The following is a 21,909-nucleotide window of genomic DNA, read 5'->3' on the forward strand; positions in this document are numbered from 1 at the left end:
TACACTGGCTGGGAAACTTTAGGGCAAGTTACTTGATGTCTCTGAGTCTGAAGAACAAAGTCAGTAACTGGTTAGGTGGTGAAGGAAGAAAATACCTTCCCCTAGAGGTCTGTCCAGGGGTTAAAATGATTGTGTTAAATAATTTTGTGTACTGCCAGGCTTATAATAGTCCCTCAATAGATGGTGGCTGTTTTAATATGCTGCTGCTGATGATAATACTCTATTTCTTGGCCAGCAGCCTTGGAACAGCAAGGATGTCCACAGTGCAAAGTACCCAGGAACATTTTCACCAAAAGCCAAGTTTGGGGATAACTCATGAAGTTCGGATTCTATTTAGGACAGGGTTTGTGGACAAAACTGATTACCCCTGCCTCAAGTCACATAAACGTAACGGATAAGAACATCGCTTAGGCAATATGATTTAATTTACGTCAAAGGTTTGCGCCCAAATAGTAGCATCTGCACTATTTCATTTTATGTAAATAAGATATGCAGCTGCATTACTATCAGTAGCTGGCATGGCTGGAGCAGAAGGACCCTCACCTGAATCTCTAGGAAACTTGCAGGGTAAGGTGTAACTTGAGGCGAGGTGCACCTGGAAGATGCATATCTAAGGTACCTGGGCCACTTCTGGGATTAAAGCCTTTCACCTGCTGAAAACTCCTTTATTCATTTACTCAACAAAGATCTGTCAGGCACCTACTACGTGCCAGGCTCTGTTGCAGGGGCTAGGGATAGAGCAGTGAACAGACAGGGTTCCCACCCTCATAGATCTCATGTGAAACTACAAGTCGTGAGGGGGCAGTGCTGTGGCCACACTGTCCTCCCTGGACTCTCGAGCTTAACCGTCTCTGAAGCTGAATGAGATTACAGAGCAGGATTGTTGACCTTCATTCAACTTCCTAGGATACAAAGACTGCACTACTTTCTGACCTAGGCAAGCAAACCTTACTGCTTCCAAACTCTTTCTGAACGGTCACAGAAAACTCAAGACTCTGAAGGAGTGGAAGATATTGATACATCTTTTGCTTGTTCCTCCAGCTCCAGATCTTGGTAAACACTTTTGGGTTAAAAACCCACAGTGGTAATTAAATATTTATCAAATCTGATTACCCTCCTACTTCATTCCATGAAAAAGAAGAAAAATCCTACTGCGAGCCTGGATCCTTGGTGGCATTCTGTGTGCCCAATTCTTCACATGAGGATGTACGACTCTTGGGTTAATGGGCGTGATTCTGTGTCCTGTGGTGGGAGGGCCCTGATGAAACTGAGCTACCATGGGTACAGCTTTCTCAAAGACTCTTAGATAGGCCAGAGATTATGAAGACAGTTTAGAGTCAGAACACAGCCCTCCAGAGGAACTTTAGAATCCCCAGGCCTCTTCCTCTTCTGTCCACCCTTCTGCAACATCGTACAAAGGCAGGCAATTCCAGGATGGCTGCAGGTCCTCAGAAGCCCTCAAATTAGGAACTCTATCAACAAACTTCTATGGCTGCCCGACCTCTACATTCTAGGATGCAGATAAGGAAGGACTCAAAAAAAATGTAAGTCCTGGCATTATGCAGGGCACAGAAAATCTCAGATGGTATACTGGGATAAGTTAATGAGTGTTTCTTGAAAAAAAAGACTCTATGGTTTAATGCTGAAACATGGCATGCAGTATCCTCATCTTGGAAGCTCAGAATGTATACAAACTCTGAGAAGGCCCACAGTAAAGAAATCTGTTCTGCTTAGTTAAGCTTAGCACTCTTCAAAATTATTTGGCCAAGGCACCCATCCCACCTCCTGACTAACACATTAATTTTAAAAGTTATCTACTGCCTATTATGTGCCAGGCACTATCATGGTGATCAAAAAGTGGAAATAGTTCTGGTCTTCATGGAACTTACATAATTAACATTTATTTTCAAATATAGCTATTTAACACAACCAGTTCACTGGGTCTGTCTACCTATCTATCTATCTATTTATTGGCTGCGTTGGGTCTTCGTTGCTGTGAGCAGGCTTTCTCTAGTTGTGGTGAGCAGGGGCTACTCTTCGTTGCAGTGTGCGGGCTTCTCATCGCGGTGGCTTCTCTTGCTGCGGACCACGGGCTCTAGGCACAGGGGTTTCAGTAGTTGTGGTGTGCAGGCTCTGGAGTTGTGGCTCATGGGCTCTAGAGCACAGGTTCAGTAGTTGCGGCACACGGGCTTAGTTGCTCCGCAGCACGTGGGTTCCCGGACCAGGGCTCGAACCCGTGTCCCCTGCATTGGCAGGCGGATTCTCAACCACTGTGCCACCAGAGAAGTCCCAGTTCATTGGGTCTTTACCTGAGCATTTAACCTGACGAATCTCTTCAACCCACTAAATTCCACTTTAAATCCCATGATCTTTAGACCTTTAAGGGACAAAAAGTAGTAGCTACTCCTCACAAAATATTTCTGCTCTGGAAAACAGTCTGGCAAAGCCTCCACGGATCCACTGTAGCAATTAAAAGCTCTGTACCAGATGCCAACAGGTGTTTGTACCATTTGTGTTCATCACTATATCTACGTACAGTGCCTGGCTCACTGGAGGAATTTAACAAATGTGTGTTTGAATGAATGGTGAATGCCAATGACCCCCTCTAGCGCCCTCCACCCCAAATTCTGATAAGAATGACCAAGGTCAAACTCCTATGTTAGTCTCCATGGCCAGCCTGGATTTAGATTCCCTTCATTAAATGCTGACCTTACGGTGCCAACCTGCTTTTATATGCCAAGTTCAGATATGGGCACTTCTTACTTGATGATGTTAAGAGATAACACTATTTGCAAATGTTTTAATGACCAAATATATCTTTCTTAATGAAGCTAATGTGTTGAAACGTAATCCCTTATAGAGGCACAGCTGGCTCATGGTCTGAACGTAAAACTGGGATTCAAGTGCATCTTCTAACGCCAGCCCTGCAATTTCCTTTAAAAAAATTAATATTCATGTATTTTAATTTTTTAGTCAGTAAAATAGGGAAATAAGCACTGGCTGGTCTGCCTAAATGGAGTACACTTGAAATATATAAATAAACAAGATACCAAGAAGCAAAACAATCACTAATTATGAAATTGGATGCAAAGAAAATTTAAGAGATTTAGCTCATTTTCAATCAAATACACAGGAAATACACAGGAAACGCAGAATGACTTCCTGGGTGCAATATTCTTATCAATAACAAGAAAAGATTCCAAAGAAAGGAAAGAGGATATTAATTGCTTTTCAAATAAGACAGCCTACTGACTTCTGACAGACAAAATGAACAGAATCTTTAAAAGTGGAATTAATATTCCCTGGATTTCATAACACTTTATTTCTTACCTTGTCTTTACACATTCAAGTGGCATACCATTTTAAAAACTGTCATGGTAAACAGAATCTATTTTACTGTAGAGTCTTTCACAAGGTAAAGGAAATGTGAAGAGCTGAGAAAGTAAGCAACCCATACTGTTGGCATCTTAGCACTTATGATCATGACAAGTACTCAAAAAAGGCAATACTGGGCTTTAAAGCTGAACTGTACATTATCTCTTTCTCAGAGCCCTGGGGCTATCGCTGCAAAGCACAGTGGTCCATTCTAAGATCTGAATAGAGAAAAGGAAGAGATCATTAAATTATAATTTCCATGCACAATTGGTACAAGTATTTCCTACCAACAGGACTGATATGAAAGCAAGATCCCAGAATAAAGCTGCTCAGCAGAGAGGATGGCAGTATAGTGTCCTGTAAATTTGGTTTCACTGAAAGCCCTGACACATCATAATAGTGAAATCCTATTTACTGTAGCAAGCAGGGTGGATAATGCTATTTAATACCTGGTATACTCTGTGCCATCAGCCCATAGCTTTGTACTCCACATTCTCATCTTACCTTAAGGTTAATACTTCTTGACAGCCTACATGGTAAATAGCCCCAAATTAAGTGCTGATACCATGATTTACAAATCTTTCCTCTAAAGTTAGGCATAGAAAAACTGGCTCCAGTTAAAGGGATCATTTTTACAGGATGCACTTTTAACAGTTCATCCTGGAAAAAATTTAAGTCTCGTAGCCCTAAAGCCAGATTAAGAAAGCATTTCAAGGTTACCCAAGGTTACCACATTTCCCATTAGAAAATTCAGAGAGGTTAACAGAAAAGCCAATGTGTTTGGAGGACTTGTTGAATAATGAATTAAGGATAAGACCCCCATATTCACTATACTGTATCAATTTTCTTGCCCCTAGAGAACAAAAATAGAAGAAAAAAAAAAAGTCCACCCTGCTTGCTGCTTTTGGAATATCTGCAATAATAAACTTCCCTTAGGGAGCCCGGTAAGAGTGCAAAAGGGTTCAGTCTCTGAATCTAAGTTATAAATAACTGTTTCAATTACATTAACAAAGGATATGGTGATACTGGGCCTTATTAATTTCTCTGCCTAACAATTAACATCTAAGTGCATTTATTTGAACTATCATTACTTGTTAATCATAAAAAAAAAATCTCAGAGCAACTGAAGGTACATGCTGAAAACCACTTTGCTGAAACCTCTGCCGTTTTTAATGGTATTATGATTAAAAGTGACATTGGCTTCTATGCCTTCAACATCCAAACTCCTGGACCAGAGAGGCTTATCTTTCTGCAACCCTTGGTAACTACAGAAACCACAGAGAAACTGCCTTGATTTCAAGATGAATGAGGAGGCCAGCACAAAATTTCCAAGTGTCGAAGGAATAATCTCTCTCTCTAGGCCGACAAATGCAAACTAGCATAACCTACGGAGGCATATCTACCACAAAGTTATGCTTTTAACTACTGTGTTAAATTTGCTACATCACAGTGCATGGCCAAAACATACACATTATTTAGTGTATATATCAGCTACCCATATGACCTAGAATCACTGACAACTGTTTAGAAAGCACCTCAGGGGGAAAACATCGAAGGGGTTTTTTTATCCCGTAAATTGAGTTTAAGCAGTTATCGCCCTACCCCAAAATAGATTGTTTATGTTTTAGGATCTCAGATGTCAGTGGTCTGTGATTCTACCCTGTATTAATCCCTTGAAATGGCTGACCCAGCTCTGCTCAATGAAATATTTTTACAGTGACAGACTTCATCTGGTAGTAAAAATGCATACTAATTTCTTCGCATAAGGAACACACTGGGCTGGCAATAATCTGTTCTGTTGTCATTTCTCTTTATTATCATTCTTGGCATTATTTTTCCCCCAAGCTTTGCAAAGAGGAACACAGAAATGAAGGTACTAATGACAAAGAAGTCGTCAAGCAATCATAAAAGCCAATTAATCATACAGATGAGCCCAACACTGTGATGCAATAGAAGATATGCCACCCACTACAAGTAAAAAGGCTTTTAAAAATTGCTCAGTTGATGTAAGCATGACCTTAGAATTTAATTAGCAACTCTCTCCACAGGTGATGAACTAGTAAAGTACTTTTCTTCTTAATGACAATTTATTTTTCACCATTCTCTTTGCCCTGCTCTCTTTTGCTCAGCTTGTATAATTCCCTCTCCTCCTTAATTGTATGCGGTTGACTGCAATGTGTATGTAAATAGCTGCTGAAATCCAGAGGAGCCTGTAAACTGAAAGCAATACATACCCCACTACCCTGTTGATCTGAACACTGTAACAGTACCCAACTAAGCTCTCTGATCTCCCTCAGCTCCTCAAGCCACCAGGCCTTTTACAGCTCTCTTCATGCTGTGCCAAACCCCACCATTCTCATGAACGCCAAAAGCAAAGTGCATTCAGTAGAGCAAATCAATTCAATTCATAATTGAGAAGTCAGACATGCAAGACACACTGATCATCAAAGAACTCATATCTCTAGATGTCCTGGGGAGCGAGGGGTCCTTCATCCTAGAAGATGCTGGGAGAATCTGGATTCTGCCCTGTTATAATATGGCCTTGGTCCTGCCTCTCAATTTCCTTCCAGAGTGCTAACAGACTACGAGAAAAATACACACTTTCCTGAAGAATATCCAGGCAATGGATGTTCCGGAAGCAGGCAATCCAGGCTCTAATTAGATAACCATCAAAACAGTTGATAAAACAGTTACAGAAAGTTTGTTTTCTTTCTAGAGATGGAATGAGATGACTATCCTGTAGTAACACTGTGAGCATATGAATGAATGAATCTCAAAGACATTTCTAAACTGCTTGAATGACTGAATTTCTTACTTCAAAGTAAAAGCAGCACAACTAGATATTACAGTAACTCTTGGGGGTATCATGTTGCAGTCGCTAAGTAATAAGACCCTGTTTATTCCCTTTTGGTCCAATTTTCCCAGGAAGTGCCAAATCCTCGGGAGAAAATTAGGCATTTTGAATGCTTAACATTTTCAGGTTATGAGGTGGCACTGATCAAGTTTTAACATCAGGACCTAAAAAGTTGTATTAGAAGCCAGAAGGAGTTAATTTACTACCCAAAGAATTAACAAAGCAATCAGCAGGATTTAACTTCTTAAGTGCACAACTGACAAACTTTAAAGATGGTGCTGGACAATGGCTAAAAGCTCAGGTGTTGGACCTGGCTCAAATCCAGATCACATTTTGTCTGTATATTCTTGGGCAAGTTACTTGAAGCCTTAGGACCTTCATCTAAACAACAGGGTTGACAGCCTCATAGGGTTGTTTATGATAATAAAATGACATAATCCATGCAAAGTGCCAGCACAACATAAATACTCAAAAAATGTTACTGTTAGAGCTACTAGGACGATGAGGATGCTATAAATATCCAGATATTCAAAGTTAAACTTGATTTTCTCACAGGATAGATTTAGATTATTAATTTAAATAACTAATGAAGATACTAAATATTTTGTGAATACTTAAGAACTGTACACTAATAGCTTGGCCCTAACTTTATGGCATAAGCTTAGTAAATGTAGGATTCGTTCACTGCACGCCTACTACGTGAGTTGTGGGAAATAAGAAAATGACCTTTATCCTCGAGGAGTTTACAAAATAAACACAGATAACTAATCATAATTGTCATAAATGTGGCACATTAAGGGAGGTACACAAAGCATTATGGAGAATTCCCTGAGGGACTGGCAAAGGCTTCTTAGAAACATCTAAGAACCTTTTCTTCGAAAGCTGCCCTGGGCTTTCTTTCATCAAATCTCCCAACAGGAATTAATACTCTCAAGCCTCTTACCTCAACCACCAGGAATTGATACTCAAGCCTCTCTCAATTAGGGCATACCTACATGCAACGCCTCTCACATTCTTTTTTTTTTTTCCCCTTTTAATTAATTTATTTATTTTTGGTTGCCTTGGGTTTTCGTTGCTGCACGCAGGCTTTCTCTAGTTGCGGTGAGCGGGGGCTACTCTTCGTTGTGGTGCCTGGGCTTCTCATTGCAGTGGCTTCTCTTGTTGCGGAGCATGGGCTCTAGGCACACGGGCTTCAGTAGTTGTGGCGCGCGGGCTTAGTTGCTCCTCGGCACGTGGGATCTTCTCAGACCAGGGCTTGAACCCGTGTCCCCTGCATTGGCAGGCGGCTTCTTAACCACTGCGCCACCAGGGAAGTCCACGTTCTTAAAATACAAAAGTTTATCTCACGTCCACGTCAACGTTGTTTGATGAAGCTGGCAACATTTGCAATGAAACAAGGACTCAAAAAACTTTTAAATGGCTTTGACCTTCTTTCTCAATGAAGAGTTGTTGCTTTTGCATACTGGTTCTGAGAAGCGTGAAATTGGTGTCCAATTAAATTGCACTTATTACTCCTCCCGAGTTAGTGAAAGGAGAAAGTTATCTCAGACTCCTGGTGAACCAGCCAATATAAATACCTGGGACGAGAAAGCTCCATTCACACAAGGGAATGTCTAACTGATAAGGAGTTTACTGAAATAGAACCAAGAGGCACACCAAGCTGTATTATAGAACTGAATGTGCTTCAAATGCTCAATAGACTTGGGTTCATAATTCTCAAATGACCATGAACTTCTCACTTCAAAGTAAAAGAAGCACGATGAGATATTAAGATAACTCTTAGGGGTATCATGCTGTAGGTGCATCACGAAATTTGCCTCAAGTCAATGAAAATGAATAGTTGAGTAACAAGACTGAGTCATAAAAAAGTGATTATGTATACAATTACTGTGTTTGCTAATCTAGCTGATGGGCAGATGGTACGGTGGTCTTAGAAATCATCCCTGTAATGACTCTGTAAAAGACTCAGTGTCCCCTCCTCTCCATTAATATACCACCTAGTATTCAGTGTATGGTTTCTTAAGTTCACTTGGTTATAATAGAGAAAGATATGTACTTATATCCACTTTTAAACTTGAATTTTAAACAGGAACCTGGGATTTCATTGTAAGTTAATGATTCTGCAAGTTATAATACCACAATCATTTTTTTCTTACATTATCCACTATTGGATTGGGCATTTTACATCTTTTAACACAAAGTGTGTAGAATTTCTAACAGAAATGGTTAGACGTTGTACTTTTCACTGTCATCACAAGAAAAACCCTCTTTACAATCCTTCGCATTAAGGCTAGAAAATGCTTCGTCTCTGGACACCTAAATGTCTCTCAAATGTTCCTAGATGAAATCCAATTGGACAAAATTCACCTTAGGTACTTTAGGAATGGCAGTAATAAACAAAAACAAGATATTATAAAATGGGCAGAAGACATCAGAAAGCTGAATAACACTAAAGTAATTTTATGATTTTTCATATCTTGCACACAATGGAAAGGAAATATTCTTTAATGGCAACAGCTTGAATTTGCTAAGCTCTTTCCAGTTTTCAAGGGGCTTTTAAATGTATCATTTTAAAGAACCAGAGACCACGAGAGATTAGGTGAATTGTCAAATAACTAGATGAAAAAGCCATGCCTTCTGACTCCTAGTCCAGCATTCTTTCCACCACATGTTCTTAAATATGGAGTTATTAAGTATTAACTAATAATAATGTGATTATTCCTCCTCGGCATTCTTCTAAGTTCACTCAGCTTCTCAGCTTTCAGTTAAAATTCCTAAATAACTTCTTTCCAGCCTCATCTTCAAAAAAGAAAAGATGTGTGTTTGTGTGTTATAAGAAGACGTTTGTGACAATGATTTGGTATCAGCACACCATGTCCACCTGACCTTCCCCACCTTGTTCTAACCTGAGACCAGAAACAACAGTTAACTGTTAAGCAGACCCCTTTAATCGGCCGAGAGCAAATCCTCTCAGTGCCTCATACCCATCACTGAATATCTCTATCAAATTGGTGGATTTATGAGAAATGGGTAAATATTTATCAGTGCCTTTTCTTATACCTAACAGTAATCGATGAGGACTTCAAAAGGTATCTAGCATAGTAATACTTGAAAGCAAAGAAAACTATCACTGAGTGGGGAAAAAGCAGGTCCTGGTTAATCACCTCAAAAACTTTTACTCAATCATTTTATTCGGCTAACATTTACTCATTATATCAGGGACAGTGCTCTGGATAGACAGAAGTAAAAAGAAGAGCTACCACTGACTGAATGGTTACCCTGTCCTGGACACTATTATAGGTGATTTGTGAGAATTATCTCATTTAACAAATTAATACCATCATTTTATAGCTGAGGAAACTGGAAGTTTACGTTAGATGCTCCATGAGATGCAGCAGGTAAATGTCAGTTCAGGGATTTGAATCCAAGCCACCTGATGTCAGAACCTGTGCACTAAACCAGGCTTCTGCAAACCACAACTCACGGGGCAAATCCAGCCCGCCACCTGTTTTACTACAGCCCTAAGAATGGTGTTACGTTTTTAAATGGTTGGGGGAAAAAAATCAGAAGAGTATTTCATGACATTTGAAAATTACATGAAATTCTAACTTCAGTGTCCACATATTAGAACAGTCACACTTGTTCACTGACATACTGGCTATGGCTGCTTTCACATTACAATGGCAGAGTCGAGTAGTTGCAACAGAAACCATACATGGCCTGCAAAGCCTGCAATATTTACTACCTGGCCCTTTACAGAAAAATGTGCTGACTTCTGTGCTAAGCATTTCCACTTTATGCTTATTTAACATCTCTACTTGGATGTCTTAAGTAGCATCCCAAACTTACCATATCCAAAATCGAACTGATTTCCTCCACTACCCACATCCAGATCCATATTTTAATAGCCTTGGCCTTGGAAAATCCATCCTTCTAGCTGTAAAAGCTATATACCTAGAATATCTCTGAGTTCTTTCTTTCACTCATGTTCAAAACCACCAGCACATCTGGTCAGCTCTGCCTGTGAAACATCCAACCACATCTCATTCCTCCACTGCTAGCACCCTGGCCCAAGCCATCACCACCCCTTTTCTGAATTGCCACTATTACCTCCAAGTCCCTCTTGCTTCAGTTCTTGCCCAAGACAGCAGCCAGAATACTCTTCCACTCAAAAGCCCTCTTGGTGCTGGCCTGCTTCCCATTGCTGCAGACCTCTTCCCAGATGCCATCCCATTAGACAGGCCCTCCCTCTCCACCCAACCCCACACCTGCACTCTTAGGCCCTGGGACTCCTTTTCCCCCCACTTTACTGTCTGCCATATTATCACAATCTGCCATTCAACATGCTGACGAGGTTTTAACTGAATTTAAGCTCCACGAGGGCAGAAGTTTAGTTCACTTTCTTTATTAGCATATCTCTGGCACTACCAGAGCCTGGCATATATTAGGTAGATATCTGCTGAATCAGTGAGAAAATGGTCCCTACACTCAAGAAGCACTCAGTTCAGTGACATACAGAGACAGGTGAAGATGATCAACACCAAATATTTGTACTGAATGGGGCTTAATAGTTTCTTTCTTACTTTATCTAGTTTCTTATGAAACAACCTATTCTAAATCAATCAACTTTGGGGGTCTCAATCAAAGCAAAGAGAAAGCTAGCTTTGTAACCTCATGGTCTATGTATGAACTTATCCTAGACAACAAATACACTTCACTGAACAGGGGCACTGATTGGGTCCCTCAAGCTCCCATTCTTAAACCCACTGCTTCCTTTTGTTCCAGTCTTAATTTCCTTCTTTGCGTCTCTGTCAAATTCCAGGGTCAGGTCAACCAGAGGTACTTCCTCCACTCCTCATCCTAACTCTTCTCCTGAGTCCTACTATTTAGCTCCTGTCCACCAGTTTGGAAGAAGACATTCATTTCTTGGCCACAAGCGCAGTGAAACAGCTTTCACAAAGACAATTTATCCTTTAAAACACTACCATTTCTAAGAACGTGCTCAAGTTTAGTCAATGTTTGGGAAAGCCAACAGTAGCACTCTACCGTTTGACCTGGAGACAATGCAGTTTCTAAACATACAGGGAAAAATATTTGGAAGGAGTTCCTTAGTAGTAAAACGCATCAATGAACAAACAACACAACAATACGCAAAACTACCGAAGTAAAAATGACATTATCTTCAAGAACGATCTGCACACTTGGCGTCTTCATTTCCCGGCCACTTTTTAATGAGACAAAGCAGTTACAGTGCTAATGTACTGATTTTTAAATATATACATGGGAACACCGCAAATGTGGTAAAAGAAGAGAATCACTGACAAGAAATAGTCATACCCTCTCCTCCAGTCTAGCCAGCTGCTCTTTGTAGAATGCATCCTGCTTCTTTATCACTCGATCTTTCTCTTCCAGCTGCTTAGCCTAAAAAAAGAAATGAAGAATATACTATATGAAGAAAAAGCAGTAACAGCAAAGCAGAAGTATAAACTGCATTAGAAATAAGTATTCAAAGATGAAGATTTTTGCAATCTATTAGGTCTCTGCCATAGAAAAAAACATTAATAAGATGAGGACTGCTGCATCTAAATGTAAAGAATGAGTCTGCATTGCACTTGTTGTTAACTGTAACAGCTGTGTCCTACTTTGTCCAAGTGTTTTTGATAATGTCAGAATACAGCACAGACAGTTTTATTTAACTTCTCTTTCGAAGAGTAATTTCAAGGATTAATATTTTGCACAATAAGACTTTGATTTTATTCCAGGTATAATACACGTGGTTATTAACCATCTTTCTGGAGCGATAACCACAAGAAAACGCCTATATAAGATTTTGTACATCAACCTTAACGTTTGAGAACCCTTAAACTACCCAGTACAACCAGCATATAAACACATGTATTGGTCTACCTCCTTTTTAATGAAGTAGCTATCTTTGGCGAAAAGGGCAAAAACTATTGTATTTGTTTATTTGAATAATTTTAAATAATTAATAAAATAATAAAAGTAATTTTTAAACTCTTAGTTATCCCACTTCTAATTTATAAGATTTTCTTTTTACAAAATTAAAAATCCAGTAATAAAATATTTATTCTTGAAAAAAATAATGATAAAGATGCTTACTTTTGAATGTTTTTCAAGCTAAATTTAAAAATGCATTTCTTTGAAATCTTGCCATTTGGAACAACATGGATGTACCTAGAGGGTATTATGCTAAGTAAAATAAGGCACACAGAAAAAGAGAAATATTGTATGATTTCACTTATATGTGGAATCTAAAAAACAAAACAATGAACAAACATAGCCAAACAGAAACAGAGTCATAGATACAGAGAAGAAACAGACTGTCAGAGGGGAGGGGTGTGGGGAGGAGAGAAATAGGTGAGGGAGATTAAGAGGCAAACTTTCAGTTACAAAATAAATGATTCACAAATGTGAAATGTACCGTGTGGGGAATGTAGTCTATAATTAGTTAATATCTTTGTATGGTGACAGATGGCAACTAGACTTATTATGGTGATCATTTTGTAATGTACAGAAATATCGAATCACTATGGTGTGCACCAGGAACTAACAGTGTTTTATGTCAATTATACTTCAAAAACAAACGAACAAAAAGACTCATAGAAAAAGAGATCATATTTGTGACTACCAGAGATGAAGGGAGGGGGGGAGGGGGAATTAGACGAAGGTAGTAAAGAGGTACAAATTTCCAGTTGTAAGATAAATTAATATTAGGAATGTAATGTCCAACATGATAAGATAATTAATACTGCTCTACCTTATAAATGAAAGTTCGTAAGAGGGTAAATCCTATGAGTTCACAAGGAAAAGCATTTTTTTTTCTATTTCTTTAATGTTGTATCTATATGAGATGATGGATGTTCACTAAACTTCTTGTGGTCATGATGATGTAAGTCAATCATTATGCTGTACACCTTAACCTTATACAGTGCTGTATGTCAATTATATCTCAATAAAACTGGAGGAGAATGAAAAAATACATTTCTTAAACTGTTGTTTCTATTTTTATTATGTTTAAGTACCTTTATCTCGAGGAGAAGAGAACTCCCTACAATACTCCATGTTAGAAAAGTTTTTAACATATTTTTTGTTCAATGAATGTTGAATACATGCCTGACTAGTAGCTTTAAGAAATAACAGAAGTATATATTTTGGCATTCCCATTTTTGTGCCATATTTTCTTTGCAACATGATCAAGGGTCACCTGGCTCAACCGGTGTAAGGGTGACTGTCACTATATGCTTAATTTAGGTGAACCCATTGGTTCGTTTGTTGTAGGTCATTGTTTTGCTACTTACTTTGACTTCAATATCCTGCAGCATGTTAAAAACAAAAAAACAGTTATTTAACAATGTAAGTACTTATTTTTTCCCCTAATGTCAACCAAGAAATCTGATAGATAGTATCTAATATGCACATCAAAGACAGCAATGAGGGGCTTCCCTGGTGGCGCAGCGGTTGAGACTCTGCCTGCCAATGCAGGGGACACGGGTTTGAGCCCTGGTCTGGGAAGATCCCACATGCCGCGGAGCGGCTAGGCCCGTGAGCCATGGCCGCTGAGCCTGCGCGTCTGGAGCCTGTGCTCCGCGACAAGAGAGGCCGCGATAGTGAGAGGCCTGCGCACCGCGATGAAGAGTGGCCCCGCTTGCCACAACTAGAGAAAGCCCTTGCACAGAAACGAAGACCCAACACAGCAAAAAATAAATAAATAAATAAATAAACTGGGGGGGGGGGGGAAGACAGCAATGGGGAAAAAAATAAGAGGACTTGTTTAAACTTGGCACACATTTAAATGTGACTGTGCTATTACAGTGTGAATAGAAGATTTCAATGAAAAGTTCATGGTGCTTGGAATAATTAAAAAACAAAATATTGAGGTTAGATAAAAATACATGTATATGCAAGTACATAATCTATGACTCCCTGATACAGCACAGTAAAAACCTCACTAGTCTGTCAGGAATATAAAAGAAAAAGTAAATGGAGAAAGAATTTTTGATAAAGTTACGCGTGAAGAAAATATGCATGACTATATGATCTAAAGAGAAAAGATCTTTCTAAATTCAACACAAATCAACACAAATCTAAATCTAAATTCAACACAAATCTTTCTAAATTCAACTCCAAAATATAAAGGAAATGCAAAAGAATGGATTTATGAGAACTTCCATTAAATAAAAAACATTAAATAAAATGAATAAGCAAATGACAAAGAAATACCAACCTCTAACTGTGAAATTAGTGTTACTAACGTATAGAGCACTTAAAAAATAAGCCCTCCACCCCACCCCGCTCCCCAGAAGAGCCAAGAGAGAAACATGCAAATGACATAGACTGGCAAGTCACACAAAACGGTAAATAATAAACACATTAAAAAAAAAACCAACCCCACAAGAAATCAAAAAATGAAAATAACAAAATTCCATAATTCATCTATAAAATTTAAAAATATAAAAATAAGATTGCCCAGGATACAGGAAAAACATGCTCTTCAAGACACTGTGTGTCAGAATGTAAACTGGCACAAGTATTTTAAAAATCCATTTGACAAAATGTAAATAAGTTTGAAAACTGTACATATGCACTGAGATCTAAACACTCCACTTTTAGGACTTGAGTAATTATGGCAACATGCAAAGATATTCATGGTAAGTTTATTTAGAATTGCAAAGAAACAAAAACAAAAACCAATCTAGGGACTTCCCTGGTGGCACAGTGGTTAAGAATCCACCTGCCAATGCAGGAAACACGGGTTTGATCCCTGGTCTGGGAAGATCCCACGTGCCGCAGAGCAAATAAGCCCATGTGCCAAAACTACTGAGCCCGTGCGCTCTAGGGCTCGTGTGCATCAACTACTGAAGCCCACGCACCTAGAGCCCGTGCTCCACAACAAGAGAAGCCACCGCAATGAGAAGGCTGGGCACCTCAACCAAGAGCAGCTGACGCTCTCCACAACTAGAGAAAGCCCGCATGCAGCAACAAAGACCCAACGCAGCCAAAAAAAAGACAAAAAAACCCACAAAAAAACCAATCTAACAGTTAAATTAAAATATACTCAAAATATACTAAGTAAGAAAAAGACTATAAACAGAAAGGACAGTATGATGTCTTTTTTTGTAGGGAAGAAGAAAAAAACAAAGACCAGAAGGATATTCAACAGAAGTTATAGCAGGGTGGTAAGCTTATGGATAGTTTCCAATTATTTTTCTTTATATTTTCCATATTAAAAATAAACACACTTTGTAGTCAAAAGACAAAGGAGGTAATTTTTTGAGGTGAGGGAACTATTCTGCTTCTTGATCATGGTGGTGGTTAGATAAGTGCATACATCTGTCAAAACTCAAACAACTGTATATCACAAAGAATGAATTTAACTGTATAAAAATTTTAAGTCGATCCAAATAAGGCATATTAAAATTTATAAAAACAACTATATAAATATATGGACGTGTGTGTGTATATCTCTACTACTGTTAATTTGCTTATCAGTTAGCCAATTTCACTTCTAGGCATTTAATCCTAGGAAATATTAAGAAAAGCACACAAACATAGCTAAGAAAATGCAGCCAACGTTATTTAAAGCAACAAAAAAGTGGGAACAACAGAGGTCTGTGTAAATAAGATATGGTCCAACAACAGGATATTTATTATAAAGATTTCAGTCTAGCCATAATGATTAAACATTGAGAGCCATTAAAAAATAATGTTTTAATAGAGTAATTGATTTTTTAACTCAAAATATTAAAGGGGGGGGAGAATGGTCACAAATTACCATGTACACTGAGTTCCTAATTTTGGTTAATAAACAGGGGTAGGGGACAGAAGGGAAGGACAGGGCAAGTTATGTAGACACAGAAAAAGTGTAATGTACGCTAAGATGTTAACAGTGGATACGATACGCATAGTGGGATAGTTTTCTTACTTAGACCATTCTCTATTTTCCAAAATTTCTATAACAAAGTTATACTTCTTTAATCAAAAAAATATTTTTTAAACATATCACATACATTTACCCTTGACTATCAGATGGAAACATAACATGGTACAAAAGCTGTAAGAGTGAGTGATTCAGCGATTATATTAACAACCAAAAAAATTTAACAACTTGAACAGTTATTTATAGCATGGAAATTTTACTTACTAAATGCTTAATGTGTTAGCACTTGATTCTCTCCCCCATTAAATGCATGACATTGCCCACCATGGTTCTTAGAACATTTTCACTAAATAATGTTGCTTTTGTTCACATATAGTTGCACAGTGAGATTTCTTTTTTTAAGCAAAGAAAACGTAACAGATATTCTATTACAGCTATTTAGAAAACACTAAGAATCCAACACCACAAGTATACTGCTTCAGCCTAATATGGACTACACCAACCACCAAATTTAATTTTGAGAGGCTGATTACAATCTAAATAAAGGATATGCAGAAATATCCATATTCACTTTTCTAAGACATAAATCCTTGGAATTTTTTTTAAAGCAACATGCCAAAAGGTCAGATATGCATACTGAAGAGGAAATACATCCAAAGCCCTGAAAACACCCAACCACAGGCTAACAACACAAATCTCTCCCTAGACTGTCAACAGAATCAATAGTCTGAGATCTACTGGGGACAATAACAGAGCAAGAAAGATGGCCACAACACCTCAGTGGCACATTGCTTTGAAACAGTTAATGTGAGGCTGGGAGGGAAAGTCACACAAATGAATCCTGAAAGTTACATAAGCCTGGGATACACTGACTAAGCTAATAGCTGCGGAGGATGGAGAGTCACACGCAACTTAAGAAAAAGCGGTAAACCAACTGCAAGGAATAAAACCTCCATGTATAACTCTAACAGACATGGAATCACTGTACATGAACAAATGAAAACAAAGAGGATTAAAACATTATTCACTGTTGTAGCAGAATCGTTTCTTAGGGGAAAAAATGGATATAAAAAGTTTCCACCCGCCTCCTGTTTGCTATTCCTCCTAGGAGGCAATGTATACTCATTAGTTTTCAGATCCTGTTAGATTTGGGATAACGTGATTGGGCTTGAAAACATGACAGAAAATGCCTAAGTGGATCATTATGAAAAACAAGAGCATCCCATATACAAGAGAAGGAAAATAAGGAAATTAAGTTCTAAGAAACGCAACACATAAACATTTTGATGTTTTCATTCAGTGTTGGTAGCAGATTCAAACTGAAGTACACAACACGTATTTATTTCCTTAAAGATTTGCCTCTTTTCAGAAGAGACCTGAAGGTGTTTACAACAAAGGACATAATGAGGGCAAGAGAAGTAAAAAGTGGGATTACGTCTACGACAATAAAGGTAGCTTTCCAGGTACCCTTCCACGTACGTTCCTAGAGAAGTCTTCATAGCAACAACTTTTTGGCATGTTAACTCAGCCCTCTTATGCCTGGCTGCTCCTGGGGACTGAGATATGGTACAGGGTGCACAGCACTGCTCAGAGGCAGTACTGTTACTTCGCACATCAAGTACAAAGCACGTAAGGGAAGATTCTGTGCTACAGGAAAGCTTGTACATTTTAAATGACAAAGTTTCTTGAAGTGCCAGTGCTCAATTTTAATAGCTCAAGGTAGAATAAAAAGCAGGTATCAGCTCAATTTTCCATGGAATGATGTTATGAAGCCAGAAATTACTAGGATTGAGAAAAGGTAACAACTCTAAATCAATCTAAATAGGAAATCCCTATAACTACACTTCCTATAGTTCTAAAGCTTATAACAAATCTGAAACACACATATAATGAACTGGGAAAGATTTACTCTTTCACAATCATATGGATAATCTGTGGTAGGCGAAAATCAACCTATCTATCAACTCAAACAGGCAAGTAAGAGCAGGGAAAAGAGCTTTACTCTGTGTCCGAACTACATATAAACCACAACACAAACGAAATAAAATTATTATGCTGACATGTAACAGAGAGAAAGAATGGAAATATCCAAAGGGGTTGAACCATAAACTTATACGGTAATACTACATTTAGAAGGAACAGACATGATCACTGTGAATATCAATTAGTGTAACAAAATAACTAAAGTGGCCATGTATTCAATTAGCTGAATACTAGAGTTTTGTTACAAATTAGAAATTACATAGGGTTCACTGAGCCTTTATCAAGTGGCCTTAATAAACAAAGACTTATACTCAAAGCACTGTTTTCCAAACTACACCAGAAGGTGACCTTCAAAAGGGTAACTCATCTACGTGCACCTGAACGATGCCCATCCTATTATCAACTTTAGCATAATTTTCAATGACTACTTAGAGGCATTAAGCACAAGCTATGAGCAAACCCCAGCCTGAAATATTATGTCCACTAACACAGTAAGACCTGATGGAAGTTGAATACAGGCCAAAAGATGAAAGATAAACACCATTCTTCCAAAAGACTTCTTGATCCGAAGTCTGAAAGTCACATCCAAACCCCCAGGATTTGATCAAGTCCATTTGTTTTGGCTTATTTTGTCTTCCCATAAAGAGCTTCAAGACCCTGGTCCATATGTCAGCTTTTTCATACTGATAACTTACTGGAAACAGCCTATCGAATATGTCCCCTGCAATTTGGGGGCATATCTGCCTATTCTCTTGAAAAGAGAGCAGAGGCAAAGACAGGTGGTTTTTCAAATTAAAAAAGTAGGACTTGGGCTTCCCTGGTGGCGCAGTGGTTGAGAGTCCGCCTGCCGATGCAGGGGACGTGGGTTCGTGCCCCGGTCTGGGAAGATCCCACATGCTGTGGAGCGGCTGGGCCCGTGAGCCATGGCCGCTGAGCCTGCGCGTTTGGAGCCTGTGCTCTGCAACGGGAGAGGTCACAACAGTGAGAGGCCCGCGTATCGCAAAAAAAAAGAAAAAAAAAAAAAAAAAGTAGGACTTGCCTGTTGGCACAGTGTGCCAACGCAGGGGACACAGCTTCGATCCCTGGTCTGGGAAGATCCCACATGCCGCGGAGCAACTAAGCCCATGTGCCACAACTACTGAGCGTGTGCTCTAGAGCCCGCAAGACACAACTACTGAGCCCGCATGCCACAACTACTAAAGCCCGCACACCTAGAGCCCATGCTCCGCAACAAGAGAAGCCACCACAATGAGAAGCCCATGCACCGCAATGAAGAGTAGCCCCCACTTGCCACAACTAGAGAAAGCCCACAAGCAGCAACGAAGACCCAACACAGCCAAAAATCAATCAATAAATAAATGTTCCTTTTAGAAAAAAAGTAAACCAACGATGAAGTGAGGAGGTTGTCAGGTACATAAATTAGAACAGAAAGCGACGTAGTGGTACTTTGCTTTAAATTTTTCCAGTAGTTCTCTCATAACATTTGTGCACATTGTGCTACTTGACAAAAGCAGCAAAACCAAGTGCTAGATGAAATCAGAAACAATTTTACAAGCTTTCTTCTATAGCTTTAGAAAGAAAAAAACATTTTTAAACCATATATTTACTTCTCCAGCTTTCCAGTGTAATTCAGAACTTACTAGCACTATGACGTACTCGGAAATCCACTTGGTGGGGAGTCAGGAGAACTGGATGCCCATTTTAGCACTGCTACATCACCAGGTGACCATGCACTGACCCAGTCCAGACCCCTACCCAAGCTCCAAAACTCCTTTTGAATGTTCTTCCTTCATGTGGTTTTTGCCATGTCATAACCCTGCTGCCTCTCACACTTTTACACCTAATAAAACTTTTCCACATATCTCTTGGGGTATCTGTTTTTGACTTTGTTTTGTATTATACATGTTTACTTACCCACTGTTCCTGTCCTCAACTTTAGACTCTCGAGGATAAGAAAAGAGATTTACTCCTCTCTCTTCCACAAAGGAAACACTCAGGACAGGGTAGCCAAAAGGAAATTAAGTGCATCGAGGGGAAGAGATTGTAGGAGAGGTAAGTAGACAGCTTCTGGGAAACAAATCTGTCACAGGATGTGAGATTTACTTCAAAGTACTACAGCATACTCAGTGTGATAGTATGCGTATACATTACTTAGATTAAGCTCTGGAATAGGTGCTGCCCGCATATTAGTCAAGAATGCACAATCCAGAAGCAATCAGCAAGTATTCTTATCGGAAATTCAAATTTGGAAGCTCAAAAAGTAGGGGTTGCTACAACTAGGGCTTCACTCATCCATGTCTTGATCAACAACAATGTTTTGCCAGTTAGCACAGTGACTGTTGGAAATAAGATTTTATTAGCGAAAATGGTTCGTTAACTAGCATGATAAATGTTAGATGTTCTATCAGTAAAATGAAAACTATGGAAAAGATATAAGAGTTAGCTAACATATTATAAAGATACTCCTACACCTGCTGTGTGAAGAAGTTATGAGAATATTCAAGGCGATGAGAACAAGGCCTGTAGCTTCAACTATAGGGAGGGTGCCTCAGGCTTGATCTCTCAACAGTCTTGTGTGCAGCCTTTGGTTTACGGCAGAGATTCTCACCTTTGGCACCACTGCTACTTTGGGCCAGATCACTCCTTACTGGGGAGAGCTGTCCTGTGCATCAGAACGTTTAGCAGCGTACCTGGCCTCTATAATGCCTGTAGGACTGCCCCCACAAGCTATGAAAACCAAAAATGCTTCCAGACTTTACCAAAAGTCCCCCAGGAGGCAAAATTCCCCCTGCTGAGAACCACTGGTCTAAGAGGGCTGCTGGCTGTCTAAGGCCAACTAGAAACAGCCTCCTCTGCCTCAGGTGACCCTTCCCTGAAAAGAGCACTTAAAAGAAGAGACAACTGGGACTTCACTGAGTTTTACAGGACAGATTATATGAACCATTTTGTACCTGCTTGCAAATAAATTTTTGTTGAGTAAATGTCTGCATGTATTGTAGAACAGGGCTGGAGACTTGCTGACGTTATAACCTGGTTGTAGGGCTGCCTGCAAAGGTATAATGTAGATAAAGCAATGAGAGTGGCTCACATGTATGTAAGGTAGTTAATCATATCCCAGTGAGAAGAAATTGGAAGTCTTAATTCATTCTTTTTGAACTAAGTAAGAAAAACACAAAACAGGTACATAGGTCCTGGCTTTTGTATGGCTCTCTAAAAAGAGAATCAATGCCCATATAACATAAGATTATGAATCCATGTAACCGACGTTCAGTTCAGGCAGAACTGACAAGCACTGGCACTGGTTGTTTCACATTTGCTCTGCCTGGGCAGTGACAATGCCAGACCTTTTGTTAAATATTTTATAGAACATTCCTAAGAACAGGCATGTTATGATTCCATTAAAATTTACAAGTTTCACATTACAAAGCAACGTGATATTTCAACATGAAATTTCAACATGAAAGGTGCTGAAACATATCACCTCATCAGCTCAGTGTCATATTCTATGCTCCTCTCCCAACAGCCATTTAAAAAAAGAACACCCATCACGATACTCAGCACCTAAGAACAGTAAGTAAGTGCTGAGGCAAAAGTGAAATGAACTGCTAGGGATTCAGACTTCTCAAATATGCAGTTTTTATCTTCTCTAATGAGACTAGCTTTAGCTCCTAAATGTCTATGGAATGCAAACAGGCATCAAGTCTTAAAGACCATGTGTAATTAAATTCAGCAACTGCATAGAAATCAAAGTTCCAGAAGCCCAAGTTCTATAAAGTAAACAAATAAGGACTCTGTATCA

General features: G+C 39.1%; 1 protein-coding gene across 3 annotated transcripts in view; it reads right to left on the reverse strand.

Annotated features, from left to right (window-relative positions):
• Positions 1–21,909, reverse strand: part of CHCHD3 (coiled-coil-helix-coiled-coil-helix domain containing 3) — a 306,201-nt gene that overhangs the window by 111,825 nt on the left and 172,467 nt on the right. For all 3 annotated transcript variants that reach the window (XM_033863283.2, XM_019922133.3, XM_019922081.2), the window contains exon 5: positions 11,567–11,650. In XM_033863283.2, the coding sequence (XP_033719174.1) occupies positions 11,567–11,650 (84 nt within the window). The remainder of the gene's footprint in view (positions 1–11,566; positions 11,651–21,909) is intronic.

Source organism: Tursiops truncatus, chromosome 9 (genome assembly GCF_011762595.2).
Source record: "Tursiops truncatus isolate mTurTru1 chromosome 9, mTurTru1.mat.Y, whole genome shotgun sequence".
Taxonomy (NCBI): Eukaryota; Metazoa; Chordata; class Mammalia; order Artiodactyla; family Delphinidae; genus Tursiops; species Tursiops truncatus.